This window comes from Glycine soja, chromosome 10 (assembly GCF_004193775.1).
Source record: "Glycine soja cultivar W05 chromosome 10, ASM419377v2, whole genome shotgun sequence".
NCBI classification, from domain to species: domain Eukaryota; kingdom Viridiplantae; phylum Streptophyta; class Magnoliopsida; order Fabales; family Fabaceae; genus Glycine; species Glycine soja.
In genome coordinates this window covers 19011918-19027513 of record NC_041011.1, presented here as the reverse complement: position 1 = coordinate 19027513, position 15596 = coordinate 19011918, and the positions used below count along the sequence as shown (strand labels likewise).

The 15596-nt window shown below is 38.8% G+C and overlaps 1 protein-coding gene and 1 non-coding gene across 2 annotated transcripts in view; one reads left to right on the top strand and one right to left on the bottom strand.

Moving 5' to 3' along the window:
- Window positions 1–13446, top strand: part of LOC114371500 — a 42268-nt gene extending 28822 nt beyond the window's left edge. The window contains exon 2 of the mRNA XM_028328917.1: window positions 13386–13446. Within this exon, the coding sequence (XP_028184718.1) occupies window positions 13386–13446 (61 nt within the window). The remainder of the gene's footprint in view (window positions 1–13385) is intronic.
- On the bottom strand, window positions 3089–3195 carry LOC114372742. Its single transcript, XR_003658309.1, has one exon. It is a non-coding gene; the product is annotated as a small nucleolar RNA R71 (small nucleolar RNA).
- Window positions 13447–15596: the final 2150 nt, after the last annotated feature.

Below are 15596 nucleotides of genomic sequence, written 5' to 3'. Positions count from 1 at the left end.
ACCCTCAAGGCAATCCTCCATTCTCCCCCTTTTTCAGAGCCCCATGAATGTTATTGCCTAGCGCTGTTCATGTGTCCTCCACCTTCGAGTTTGGATCTATGTTTCATGATTGCCTAAGTGCGGACCCTCAAGGCAATCCTCCATTCTCCCCCTTTTTCGGAGCCCCATGAATGTTATTGCCTAGCGCTGTTCATGTGTCCTCCACCTTCAAGTTTGGAGCTATGTTTCATGATTGCCTAAGTGCGGACCCTCAAGGCAATCCTCCATTCTCCCACTTTTTCGGATCCCCATGAATGTTATTGCCTAGCGCTGTTCATGTGTCCTCCACCTTCGAGTTTGGAACTATGTTTCATGATTGCCTAAGTGCGGACCCTCTAGGCAATCCTCCATTCTCCCGCTTTTTCAGAGCCCTATGAATGTTATTGTCTAGCGCTGTTCATGTGTCCTCCACCTTCGAGTTTGGAGCTATGTTTCATGATTGCCTAAGTGTGGACCCTCAAGGCAATCCTCCATTCTCCACCTTTTTCGGAGCCCCATGAATGTCATTGCCTAGCGCTGTTCATGTGTCCTCCACCTTCGAGTTTGGAGCTATGTTTCATGATTGCCTAAGTGTGGACCCTCAAGTGCAATCCTCCATTCTCCACCTTTTTCGGAGCCCCATGAATGTCATTGCCTAGCGCTGTTCATGTGTGCTCCATTATCAAGCGCGGAGCCTCTGGTGACTGGGAAATATGTTCTTCTGTTGTTTTCCAGATCGGTTCCTTCGCCAAACATGTGTATATGTGTATATGTATATTATATTTGTTGTTCTTGTTGTTGTTTGTATTTTGTTTTGTGTTGTACAACAAGAAAGAAGGAGTAGAGACGAGAATCGTCATCACGGAAAGGGCAGGATGGACGAAATCAGTGTCTTATCTTTGCTTTCCTCTTATCTCCGATGAGAGGTAAGTAAAGAGGGGCAACTGTCATACCCTAATTTCGTCCGGGGATTATAATTTGATGATATAAAACCATTGATTGGCCGCTTCGAGATATTTGGCACCCTTTGTTGCACAATATGTGAAGTTCCGAGACGTGCCGAAAATCAAAAGGAAGCAGGCTTACGCGATCCGTGAAAATTTCGTGATGTGACGGAAATCGAAAGGAGGTATTTTTCGTAATCCGTGAGTTTTCGTAACTTCTTCGAAAGCTAAAAAAGAGTAAATACATAATCCGTAAGGACTCGTAACCTTGCGGATGGAAAATAAGTATCGTTACGAAATTCGTAAATTTTTGTAACGTTACGGAAAAAGAATTACCAAAAAAGGTAGAGGGGGTGCATTTAGTAAAAAGGGGGGTACAAATAGCAATCAGGCCCACTTGGGCCTTCCAGATTCTTCCTCCAGAAGGCTGTTGCTTCTGGAGGAAGCAACCTTGCTCGTCTGGGCGAGCTGGGTGGCAAGCTCCTCCCCTATTTTGCTATAAATAGGTGGAGGAGTGAAGGGAGAAGGGGTTCAGCCTTCTTGGCACTTCTTATTATCTCGAAATTGCTGAGGAAAATTATTTACGTGAAGAAAATCCAAGCCGAGGCTCTTCCGTAACGTTTCCGTGAGCAATTACGCGAAGATTCTCGACCGTTCTTCAACATTCATCGTTCGTTCTTCATTTTCTTCAGTCTTCAACGGGTAAGTACCTCAAACCGAGCTTTTCAATTCATTCTATGTACCCGTGGTGGTCCACATTTTGTTTCATGTATTTTTATTCTCGTTTTCATTTGCTTTCTATACCCCCTTTTGACGTGCTCAAGTCATTTATTTAAGTCATTTCTCGCCTAATCTAAAAATAAAATAAATTTCCACCGATCGTTTGAATTGTATCATCCGTTAATTTCAGTTAAAATGAATTCCGACTGTTCGGTCGTGTCGTAACCACGTTGGAAATAAAAAAAAGAGGTAAAATAATAATATAATAATCAAAAAATACCTTTTAGTAAAATAAAGCGAAAAAATCAATCGGACGTTTTCTCTTTGGGATTTCTCATTCTTAATTGAATTGACTAATAACTAAAGTGAAACTAAGGCTAAAATCAACTCGCCTAGTCAAGCTCGTCCACAAAAAATAGGGTTTTCAAAGTTTATCATTTCAGTTTCTTACCAAGTAAAATGGATCATTTTTAAGGTCCAACGCCTTAAAATGATCACCCTTCAAGTAAAAAGAATCACTTGATTCATGCATAAGAAAGAACTACGTAGGTCTGATTTCCTCTTCGATGGAGGGTACATAGGAGCAAAAGCCCCGCTTTTGTCGACCTCAAAAAATAAAAAGAAATAAAGTTAAGGTAACACAATTTCCACAATTCTAAAAAATAGGCTGTTGTCCTTTGAGACAAACGTGAGAGGTGCTAATACCTTCCTCAAATGTAAATACAACTCCCGAACTTAGAATTTTCATTTTGACCGGTTTCCTTCGGTTTTCCCGACATTTTCCACAAATAAACGTTGGTGGCGACTCCGCGCACCTTTCCTCCTTTGAAAAGCGCACCCGTGAGCCTCGCCTTCGCTCGCCCGCAAGAGGGCACGTCGCGACACAACCCTTTGATCCTGAGATAGATATGACATTTCATAGATTAGTTAGACATCATTTAGTACCTTTTGAGCATCCTGAGCATTCTGATATTGGTGATTTTGAGCATTATAATTTTGAACATTCTGATTTTGTACATTCTGAGAACATGGCACACCCTCCACCCCGTGAGAGGACTCTAAGGGAATTGGCTGCACCTGATTTCACCTACGAAAGCTTGTGCATCCAATTCCCTGATGAGGATGTCCCATATGTTCTTAAAACTGGACTGATCCATTTGCTTCCAAAGTTTCATGGCCTTGCAGGTGAAGACCCACATAAGCATATGAAAGAATTCCATATTGTCTGCTCCACCATGAAACCACCAGATGTCCAGGAGGATCACATATTTTTGAAGGCTTTTCCTCATTCTTTAGAGGGAGTGGCAAAGGACTGGCTATATTACCTTGCTCCAAGGTCTATCACGAGCTGGGACGACCTCAAGAGAGTATTCTTAGAAAAAATTTTCCCTGCTTCCAGGACCACGACCATCAGGAAAGATATTTCAAGCATTTGACAACTCAGTGGAGAGAGCCTATATGAATACTGGGAGAGATTTAAAAAATTATGTGCTAGTTGCCCTTACCACCAGATTTCAGAGCAACTTCTCCTCCAATATTTTTATGAAGGACTCAGCAACATGGAGAGAAGTATGATAGATGCTGCCAGTGGTGGAGCCCTTGGAGACATGACCCCTGCTGAAGCCAGAAATTTAATTGAGAAGATGGCTTCCAACTACCAGCAATTCAGTGCCAGAAATGATGCCATTGTCATTAGAGGAGTGCATGAAGTAGCCACGAATGCATCTTCATCAGGTGAGACTAAGAAGCTTGAAGGTAAACTAGATGCCTTGGTTAACCTGGTAACCCAACTGGCCATGAATAAAAAATCTGCACCTGTCGCCAGACTCTGTGGTTTATGCTCCTCTGTCGACCACCACACAGACCTTTGCCCTTCTGTGCAACAATCTAAAGCAATTGAACAGTCTGAAACTTATGCTGCAAACATCTACAACAGACCTCCTCAACCTCAACAGCAAAATCAGCCACAACAGAAAAACTATGACCTCTCCAGCAACAGGTACAATCCCGGATGGATGAATCATCCCAACCTTAGATGGTTGAATCCTTCACAACCGCAGCAACAACAACAACCTTATTTTCAAAATGCTGTTGGCCCAAGCAGACCATACGTTCCTCCACCAATCCAGCAACAACAACAACAGCAACAGCCCCAGAAACAACAAACAGTTGAGGCCCCTCCGCAACCTTCCCTTAAAGAACTTGTGAGGCAAATGACTATGCAAAACATGTAGTTTCAACAAGAGACCAGAGCCTTCATTCAGAGCTTAACTAATCAGATGGGATAGTTGGCTACACAGTTAAATCAACAAAAGTCCCAGAATTCTGATAGATTACCTTCTCAATCTGTCCAGAATCCCAAAAATGTGAGTGCCATTACATTGAGGTCAGGAAAGCAGTGTCAAGGACCTCAACAAGTAGCATCTTCCTCATCCGCCAATGAACCTGCCCAACCTCACTCTACTCCAAAAAAAGATGATGACAAAAATTTAAAGAGTAAGTTACCTGACAATTTCTATGCAGGTGAATCTAAAGAGAAGCAGCATATCCCTCTTCCATTCCCTCCAAGAGCAATTTCCAACAAAAAAATGGAAGAGGCAGAGAAGGAGATCTTGGAAACATTTAGGAAAGTAGAGGTAAACATACCTCTGCTGGATGCAATAAAGCAAATTCCAAGATATGCTAAATTCTTGAAGGAGCTGTGCACTAATAAGCGGAAGCTTAAAGGAAGTGAAAGAATTAGTATGGGCAGAAATGTCTCCGCATTGAATGGTAAATCTGTTCCCCAAATACCTGAAAAATGTAAAGATCCAGGTACATTCAGCATACCTTGTATTATAGGGAACAATAAGTTTGACAATGCCATGCTAGATTTAGGAGCTTCTGTTAGTGTTATGCCTCTGTCTATTTTTAATTCTCTATCTCTAGGTCCTTTGCAGTCAACTGATGTGGAAATTCATTTAGCTAATAGAAGTGTTGCCTATCCTGCTGGTTTCATAGAGGATGCCTTAGTTAGAGTTGGTGAGCTGATTTTCCCTGTTGATTTTTATATTTTAAATATGGAGGAAGGATTTTCTAAAGGATCAGTTCCCATCATTCTAGGCAGACCTTTTATGAAAACTGCTAGAACTAAGATAGATGTATATGCAGGCACACTATCTATGGAGTTTGGTGATATAACTGTTCATTTTAATATTCTTGATGCTATGAAACACCCATCTGAAGATCTTTCTGTATTTTGTGTTGAAATAATTGACCATATTGTTGATGAATACATGACTGATCTTCATTCTAATATGCATGCATATCACTTTTCATGCATTGAATCTGAATTTGTACTTGATCATATGTCTGAATTTGATGCTGAGAGTGAATCTGAATTTGATATTGATTACATGTCTGGTGATGTTCTACCTCTTGAGATTGATTTTATAGAGTCAGATAGAACTAACCATGTTTCAGGAAGTACACATACCTCTGACTTTCTTTATGAGGTACAGGCTGATAAACCATCTCTTTCTACCACTATCTAGCCGCCCACACCAGAATTGAAGCCTCTGCCATCAAATTTAAAATATGCTTACTTGGATGATAACAAAAGTTATCCAGTAATTATATCTGCCTCCCTTGTTGATGAGCAAGAGGAGAAGTTGTTATCAGTTCTCAAGAAGCATAAGAAGGCTATAGGCTGGACCCTGGCGGACATTCCTGGTATTAGCCCATCCACATGTATGCATCGAATAAATTTAGAAGATGGGGCTAAACCAGTAAGACAGCCACATAGAAGACTCAACCCGGTGATTCTTGATGTAGTGAAGAAGGAGGTAACCAAGCTTTTGCAAGCTGGAATCATTTATCCTATCTGCGACAGCCAATGGGTGAGTCCCATCCAGGTAGTTCCAAAGAAAACCGGCCTCACCGTGATAAAAAATGAGAAGGAGGAGCTGATTCCTACTCGGGTGCAGAACAGTTGGAGAGTCTGCATCGACTATAGGAGGCTGAACCAGGTTACCAAAAAAGACCATTTTCCATTGCCATTCATTGACCAGATGCTTGAACGCCTGGCAGGTAAATCTCACTACTGTTTCCTTCATGGTTTTTCTAGTTATATGCAAATCACTATTGCTCCTGAGGATCAGGAAAAGATCACATTCACCTGCCCCTTCGGCACTTTTGCCTATAGGAGGATGCCTTTCGGCCTGTGCAATGCCCCTGGTACCTTCCAGCGGTGCATGATTAGTATTTTTAGTGATTTTTTAGAAAATTGCATAGAGGTGTTTATGGATGATTTCACTGTATATTGATCCTGTTTTGATGTTTGTTTGGATAGTCTGGAAAAGGTTTTGAATAGATGCACTGAAACTAACCTTGTTCTAAATTTTGAAAAATGTCATTTTATGGTTGAGCAAGGTATAGTTTTAGGCCACATTATTTCCAATAAGGGCATTGAAGTAGATCCTGCAAAAATTTATGTTATTTCACAATTGCCTTACCCCTCTTGCGTGCGAGAGGTGCGATCTTTTCTTGGTCATGCAGGATTCTACAGGCACTTTATAAGAGATTTTAGCAAACTAGCCCTTCCACTATCCAACTTGTTGCAAAAGGAGGTGGAGTTTGACTTTAATGATAAATTAAAAGAGGCTTTTGATTGCTTCAAAAGAGCACTGACTACCACCCCCATCATCCAGGCACCCGACTGGACAAGCCCTTTTGAGCTTATGTGTGATGCATCAAATTATGCATTGGGGGCTCTCCTTGCTCAGAAAATTGATAAATTGCCTAGGGTGATATATTATGCTTCTAGGACTTTAGATGCTGCCCAAGCGAATTATACTACTACTGAGAAAGAGCTACTAGCCATAGTTTTTGCTCTTGAAAAATTTCGTTCCTATTTGCTTGGTACTCGCATTATTGTTTATACTGACCATGCAACTTTAAAGTACTTGTTGCAGAAGGCTGATTCAAAGCCTAGGTTGATCCGATGGATGCTTTGGCTCCAAGAGTTTGACTTGGAGATCCGTGATAGGAGCAGAGCACAAAATTTAGTTGCTGATCATTTGAGTCGGATCGAACATGTGTCTGATGAGGACTCACCTATTCGGGATGATTTCCCGGATGATCATTTATATATATTGCATAGTATTTCTGATTCTCTTTATACTCCCTGGTTTGCTAACATTGTCAATTATTTAGTTGCTTCTGTTTTTCCTCCCTTAGCGTCTAAGGCTCAAAAAGATAAAATTAAAAGTGATGCTAAGCATTTTATTTGGGATGACCCCTACTTGTGGAAATTGTGCAGTGATCAGGTCATTAGACGATGCATTCCAGATCATGAGACTGACTTAGTCCTGCAGTTCTGTCATTCATTTGTATCTTTTGGTTATGTTTACATTCTCCTTGCAGTTGATTATGTTTCAAAATGGGTGGAAGCCAAGCCCACTAGAACTAATGATGCTAAGGTTGTTGTAGATTTTGTCAGATCTAATCTGTTTTGCAGGTTTGGAGTACCTAAAGCAATCGTTGGTGATCAAGGAACCCATTTTTGCAACAAATCAATGCATGCCTTGCTTAAAAAGTATGGGGTTGTCCACAGGGTATCCACACCATACCATCCTCAAACCAATGGACATGCAGAGATTTCTAACAGGGAGATCAAGAGAATTTTAGAGAAGATTGTGTAGCCAAGCAGGAAAGATTGGAGTACTAGGCTAGATGATGCTCTTTGGGCACATAGGACTGCCTACAAAGCACCCATAGGAATGTCACCTTATCGGGTTGTCTTTGGAAAGGCATGTCATCTTCCAGTGGAGATTGAGCACAAAGCATACTAGGCAGTGAAGACCTGCAACTTCTCTATGGATCAAGCTGGTGAGGAAGGAAAGTTGCAACTGAGTGAGTTAGATGAGATCCGCCTAGAAGCCTACGAGAATGCCAAGTTCTACAAAGAAAAGACCAAGAAGTTCCATGATAGCATGATAATTAAGAAGGACTTCATGGTTGGGCAAAAAATGTTATTGTATAATTCTAAGCTTGGACTCATGAGTTGTAAGTTGAGGTCTAAGTGGATTGGTCCTTTTGTTGTTACTAATGTTTTTCCTTATGGTACAGTTGAGATCAAAAGTGACTCCACAAACAAGAGCTTCAAGGTCAATGGACACCGACTTAAGCCATTCCTCACAAACCCTTCTTTAGTGGACGTAGTGGTGGAAGAGACTTCCTTACTCCACCCTACTCTTCCTCTACCATGACTTAGGGAGTTTTTCTTTCCTATCTCCTTCTTTACTTTTATTACATTTGTCCGATTCTATTTGATGGTTTAATTGCTTTTAATCTTTTAATTGTGCCACATTGAGGACAATGTGTTGTTTAAGTGTGGGGGGGGGGGGGGAGTGTGTTCTTTGGTTTTGGTTTTGTTAGTTGTGTTAAATTAGTTTAGTTTTGTTAGTTTTGTTGGGTTCTAGTTTAATTTTGTTAGTTTTGTTGTGTTAAATTTGTATGTTTGTCTTTGAATTATAGGATATGTTCAAGTAATGGGTAATTGTTCTGAAAATAAAAGTCTCTTGACATTTTGTGACTTGAAATCCTTGTTTTTCCTTTACATGTCATGATAGTTTTGAAAGCTCAATTTGAAAGTGATAAGTTTACCTTTGTGAGAATTCGAGCTATCCATCATCATAATCTTTTGGTGTGTTTTGCCCCATTGATTGCTTGCACAATAGCCTTGGCTTGATTCTTGTTGATGCTTCTTAATTCACATGCATATTTGGAAATGATTTAGGCAATTTCGTTCTTATAAGCTTCTAGCCAAATGGACTTACCTTGAATTAATTCCTTTGATAGCCCCTTTGAGCCTATGTTCCCCTTTCTTTGTTTTGAAGCTCATTACAAGCCTTAAGTGAAAAACCATGATATCACCTTACCCTTAAGGAATTATGGAGCTTTGGAATTATTTTGGGAATAAGCTGGGAATAAGTGTGGGGGGGTATGTTTCATTGGAAGATATGATTTTTGGCCATGCTTAATGTTTTATTTTGGCCATGCTTGATGTATATATATATTACCTAGTTCTTTCTTTAATCTTCAATTTCGTACTGTTCAATCAAAAAAAAAAATTCAGTTGCTGCAAATTCTGCAATTTCGTACTATTCAAAAAGAAAAGGATGAAAAGAAGTGAAGTTGAATAAATAAGGTCTTGATATGAGAACTTGATTTGGGAGCCTTGGTTGATTTTGTTGATATTAGAGGGTTTGGGTTTACTACTTGTGCTTAATTTCCACTTATTCCCCATTGCTCCTCTATTCATTTGGGATTTAGCTACTTATTCCATATTTTTTTTCCCTACCTTGTCCTTGGCCCCATTACAACCTTTAAAGACCTCTTGATCCTCATATGCATGTGTTGTCAAGTCGTTTGTCAATTTTAGAATTTTGCCAAGTCTATGTGGTGTTTGTTTTCATGGGTGCTTCGAGAGTAAACAGTAGCCTAGACACTTGAGAGATAGTGTATATCTTGTGAGGCTTAATCATTTTTCATTATTGAGCTGATTAACTATTTTTCCATGATTGGGTTGCTTGGATGATTTTCACGAATGTCTTGACTCTTTGGATCTCTTCATGTTAGATGTTACCCATTCCTTTCATTCCTTGATGTTCATTGAGAAATATGTAAATGTTTTTGTTTGTCTCTCTTTGATATCCTTCGATTTTGTTCTTTACTGCATTTTGCCCAGGAGTGCAAAAGGCTAAGTATGGGGGCTTTTGATGTGCCATTATTTTATCCTATTTCTTAACCCTTTTTGCACCACTTTAAATACTGATTAGTCTTAATTGTCAAATTTATGAGGTAGTTTTATTATTTGGGCCCATTCAGCTAATTTGATGTTTTTAATCTAATTTCAGGAATTAATGAAGCATTGGGCTTGAATCTAGAATTGGGCTTGGACTTGAAGAGGGCAGACTAATTTATTCTACAAAATTAGATCTTATCTTATCTTATCTTATCTAGATTTGATTTGATTTTACTTATGGGCTTGGATTTAAAACAGATTTGTAAGCTTTGAGGCTAAAAATTTATATAACAGCACCAAGGTTCTAGTTTAGCTCTCTCTCTCTCTCTCTCCTCTCTCTCTTCTATTTTTCGTTTTTAGTTTTAGTCTCTCTTCTCTTTCTCTTTTATTTTTGTTTTTTACAATTCAAGTTCAGACTTTTAGTTTTATCAATAAAATTTTGTTCTCTATTTGATTAATGGAAGGCTAAGTCCGCAGCGTTGTTTTCTCTTGAGGATCAAGCACAGTTCTCTTTGAGGTTCTATTATTACTGTTAAATTCTGTTCAGTTTTTCCTCTTCACTAATTACTCTGAATTTGTTGCTATTAATTCATGCATGCTTAGTGCTTGATTAATTGTCTCTGCGCTTAATTTACGTTCATGCTTAATGATCATTTATGAGTAATTGGTGTGTGTGATGCTTAATCACATAATGAATGCTTTATGTTAAATTTCGCTTAGTAATTTAATTTAGGGTAGGAAAAAGTGGTTGAACTGATAAAGGATAAATTCTCGCAACCTAGGATAAGAGACTTGCTTGTGAATCAAGGGGAAGCAACGTATTTTAATTCTGATAATTTCTAATTCAATTTTACTCGCTGTTTAATTTACAAAAGCAAACAACACCCCCCCCCCCCCCAATTTGTTACTATTTCCTACTATCTGTTATGAACATTTGGTTCATCATTGCTTGTTGGGAAACAACCTAGGATCACTTCCTAGTTACTACATTTTAATATTTATTTGATTCGGGTACGGCCTCGATCACTCTTGTCGAAGGGTAGGTTGCGACAAGGATCCACACCTAGTTTGGATCCACAAATAAGGAAGAAGGACACTAAGTCCAAATGCCATGATGCATGATTCAATTTTCAATCTTTTATCTTCTCTTTATTAAGATGAGCTAGAGTGAACGAACTAGTACATGGAGATAAACCCCTCTCACTCTCACTGATGAAAATCTCTATTCTTCACTTCTTTATTTCTTTTGGCCATATTACTTTAGAATAACAAATAGATATAAATAATTGACTATTGGCTACTCAAATTAGGATATAAGAAAATACTTTAACAGTCAAGAATATAGAGTTGGAATCTACTTTAATAATAAAAGTAAGAATACATATAACAAGTTTGATATAAATTATACACATTGTAACTTTACATAATATATAAAGAACATTTGTAAAACATTATAGAAATGAATAAAAGTAATACTCACTTTAGATAATAGGTGAACATAGATAAATGAGAAACTAAAATGTGCTTTAGCACTTGGCTCATAGTACAAAGGCAATGGAACAATTACTCGATCCTCAAGTACTAAAAGCAATCATCATAAACTAACATCCATAGGTTCAGTAAGAAATTTGTGCCATACCCACAAAAGGAAAGTTTTAAATTGTCTTGTCTTGACATTCTTAATTCCTTTTGTTTTACGTTGATAACATTGTATTTGATTTGTACAATGATAGTCAGCTCTAAGAACAAGGTGACACTGATAAATTGTACTTCTTTGAAGATACATTGTAGAAGATGTTTGTGGTCCCCACACTCTCTTTGCACAGTAACGGCCTTGTGTAAAGTGCCTAAGCTATTAGACAATGACTAATTGGGATATAAGAAACTTGAGCGAATTGAGTGAATCTTAGCTCTGAAGTGTATATAAAGCTTGAAGATGTTCATGTTAAAAAAACTCAAAACACAAGAAAATTATCTGAATCAAAATGAAAAAAGTGTTGTAACGCTGTTAGTTTAGTTGGATAAAAGAAACTTGAGCGAATTAAGTGAATCTTAGCTCTGGTAAATTAGCAAGTTTCATTGTAATTAAGCTTATTGTGTAAATAGTCTGAGTGTTTAGAATACACTTTCTATCAAACATGTATTCTTTGTGAAAGCCAAGAGTGGTTTAGTGACAAAGAATACTTAGATCTTAATCTTAGGGGGAGATTACGGGTAGTGCCAGCAGTAGCCTAGAGAGTATCCGTTGTAGCTAGAAGTGGCATAGAGAATACTTGGGTGTAATTAAAGATTTGATTAGTGGAACCCTTCAAGTTTTGAAGGAGAACTAGATGTAACCCAAGAGTTAGGGTGAACTAGTATAAAATCTTTGTGTTTTCTTTACTGCTTCTATACAACTAGTTCCTTTCTATAGTTTACTTTATACTATTGTGTCCAAGTTTTGTGAACTGGTTTTTAAGCACAATGTGATTTCGAACCCCTTGGGCGAAACCTATCATCCATTGATACCTGTTTGAGAAAACTCTTTAAAAGTTTTCAAAGGAAAAAATTTTATCCATCACACTATTCAACCCCTTCTAGTGTGTTTCAGGTACTTCAAAGTGAAAATCATAATTTATATAAAAAGATAGAACTAAAGTTGAAAGCTATGTGAGAACTGATTTAAGTAGTCTAGGTGAGGAAAATTCTCAAAAATAGAAACCTCTCTTGTGTTGGCTAGAAATTGATCATGGTTTCACTCCTAACATGTATAAAAGTAGGATTTTTCCCAAGATTGTACCTTCAGTACAAAGACCACAAACACAACATTATTTTCCTTATTTCAGAACTATTTTCTCAAATCTCATCTTATAGGATTCATGGTAAATTTTCCTTTGGCGGTTGTGCGCTAAACACGTAACACGAAACTACTAAAATAAAATAGGAACTACCTAAGCAGTTATCATTTTACACTAAAAAGACTTTTTTTCCTACACACACTTCTGTGACTCACCCATTTCTTGCATTCCTTCTATTCTATGCATCGAGTCCCTGCATTCCCCATATTTTGCTTCTTCTTTGCAGTTCATACTTCACAATCCAAGTAAGCTTTATTTGTTTTATTTTCTATTAAAGTTGCAAACCTTAGGATAAAGGACTTAGTAGTTTGTAGATTGTATTTTTGTTTAGGTTTAGTGTTATTAGGTTAGTTATGGTTAGAATAAACTTAGGGTTTCGCTATAGGAGTAATGTAGTTTGGTTTAGGGGCCTAATAGAGGCCTTAATTGAAAGGGGAGAAAAACCCCTAGTTTTTTTTTTGGAAATCGTGATGAACGCGCTAAGCGCCATGCTGTGCTAAGCGAGTTCATCGCTTCTGATGAAGATTTCTGATTTCCAGATGAACACGCTAAGCGTGGCCCTGTTGCACTAAACGCGTTCATCTTCTCTGTTGAGAATCAATGGTGAACTCACAAAGCACGTCTGTGCGCTAAGCAAGACTAGTGTTTCAGACACTTAGAAAATTTTCAAAATTTTGTTCAGCGCTAGGCCTGGCTGCTAGGCTAAGCGCAATTTCGTCTCTGTTTTTCCTATTTGTGGAATAAGACTTAGCGAACCTGCTTGCTAAGCCTGTGCTATATTTTTTGTGAGGTTGAGCTAAGCGCGCCTTGCCGCGCTATGCTCAAATCTTCCTCTATTTGAAAAATTGTGGATTTAGGCTAAGTGTGTCTGTTGCACTAAGCCAATTCTACAGAAAAAGATTTTCGGAGTTCTCTCGCTAAGTGTGTGGCTATCGCGCTTAGCCCATGAGTAAATTTTCATAAGGCGTGCTAAGCTCAGCTTTACGCTAAGCAGCCAGTCTTATTTTCAGTTTTATTTTTCTGTTTTTCAATTGTGATTAACTCCTGTTTAATCGTGTTTTATTGTTTATTTCTTTTCAGATGGCTTCCTGCAAAAGAAAGGCACCAGCCTCAGCATCTTAGGCCTGCTATGATAGATTGAGATTCACATCCCAAGAGGCCTGGGATCACTATTCTGACATTGTGATTGGCAAGAAGATTCTTCCTAAGAGGAATGAAATGATATATCATACAAAATTTGATGAATTCAAGACTGAGTTGGAAAGAAGGAATTGGCACAAAGAGCTGACCAATTTTCTAGATGGGAGCATCGATGTTGCTATAGTGAAGGAGTTTTATGCTAGTTTGTATGACCCTGAAGATAAATCTCCTAAGCAAGTAAGGGTTAGGGGTCACTTGATAAAGTTTGATGAGGATGCCCTCAACACTTTCCTCAAGACGCCTGTGATTATTGAGGAGGGGGAGAGCCTATCTGCCTACTCTAGGTTTTGTAGACTGAGGCCAGATCCATAGGAACTGGCAGCCTGATTATGCATCCCTGGGAGGGGATTTGAGCTAAATACAGATGGTCTACCTTTGAAGATTTTGCGGAAGAATTTGACCACACTAGCTTAGACCTGGAGGGTTTTGTCATTCTCTAACTTGGCCACTACTTCCCACACTTCTGATATTACATTGGATAGGGCCAGGCTGATATCTGGCATAATTCAGAAGATGGATATGAAATTGGGGTACATTATCTCAAGTCAGATTTCTATGATCGCACAACATGACTCCTCACAGCTTGGTTTTCCTGCCCTCATCACTACCCTGTGCAAGGCCAGAGGAGTCACTTCTGATTCATTATCTTTTGAGAGTCTTAGCCCAGCCATTAATTTGGCTTATGTGAAGAAGAATTGTTGGAACCTCGATGATCCCACAGTCACTTTTTGGGGGCCCCACAAGGCTAAGGGCAAGAGGTCTGAAGCTCTACCATCTTCTGCTTTCCATACCTCAGCTCCTTCTACTTCTAATGCAGCTCCATCTACTCCAGCTTCATCTGTACCAGCTCTAGCTTTAGCCTCAGTTTCTTCTGGACACTCTACATTCAGCTCTGAGACTTTATTTGCCATGCTGCAGAGCCTGCATAAAGGCCAGATTATAATCATGCAGAGCTTGTAGAGCTCAAGCCAGCAACAGCCAGTGCTGAGCATTGAGGAGTTCCTTAGTTAGGTGGCTTGGCTAGGAGTCCAGCCTTCTCCTTTGGGAGGGGGTGAGGCCTCTGCAGCCTAGGAGCTTATGCCAGAGGAGGACGAGCTCATTCCTCCTGAGCCATTTGTTTATGAGACTGATCCAGCTAGTGCTCAGGAGGAGGTAGCATCACCAGAGCTCATTCCTCAATCATCTCCAACTCCAGTTCTTGATGATCCACAACCATATGCTCTAGCATCAGTGCCTGATCAGCCTATTGTTCAGGATCCACCAGTTGCACTGGTGTTGGATCTTAATGAGCATGCACAAGATCATTCCCAGGACTTTTAAATTTCTGCATCTTTTGAACAGTTATCTTTATTATGTTTTTAGTTTAGTTTATGTTTCTGTTTCAGCTTTTAAATATCGGTCAATTTTAAACTTCAGTATGTTTGTAGTTGTTTGTAGCTTGTGAAAAGCATGATGGAACAGTGAATTGAATGTTATTCAGTGGTTTGACTTTTAATGTGAAATTTAGTGTTTTTGATTGAATTGAATGAAGCAATTGTGTGAATTGAGTGAAGTGGAATGCATAGATCTTTTGTCTTGAACAAGCATGCAGTCATTAGAAGAGAAAAAACATGTAATTAGGATTATGACTGAAAATGTTAGTCGGTTTGTCAGATTGATTGTGAAGGAATGCATTAACCGTAACCCGGTGAGAGTGTGATCTTTACTTTGAGAGAAACGACTAATATTGAGTAATGACTTTTGCATGAATCTCTGAATTATGGAGTGAATGCATGAACTTGAGGATGATGAAGGCCATGTTTGATTGTAAATAGCCACTTAGCCAAAAAGCTGGCCATGTGCATGAATGAATTATCCCTTGCAACCAGCTTGAGTTGAACGAATGTTTGATTGATTGAACCTTGAGTGTGGCGTCCCTAAATTAATGACTGGTTTAATAGTAATAATTTAAATAACAAAAACCATGGTAAATTTTTTTTCTTCTTTTTCTTTTCATTTCTTTCTCTTTTCACCATAACTAGGTTTAGAACGAAAATCCTCACTACAGAGTCCTGAATGGCCAGTTCACAACTCTATTCGGAGTCATTTCTT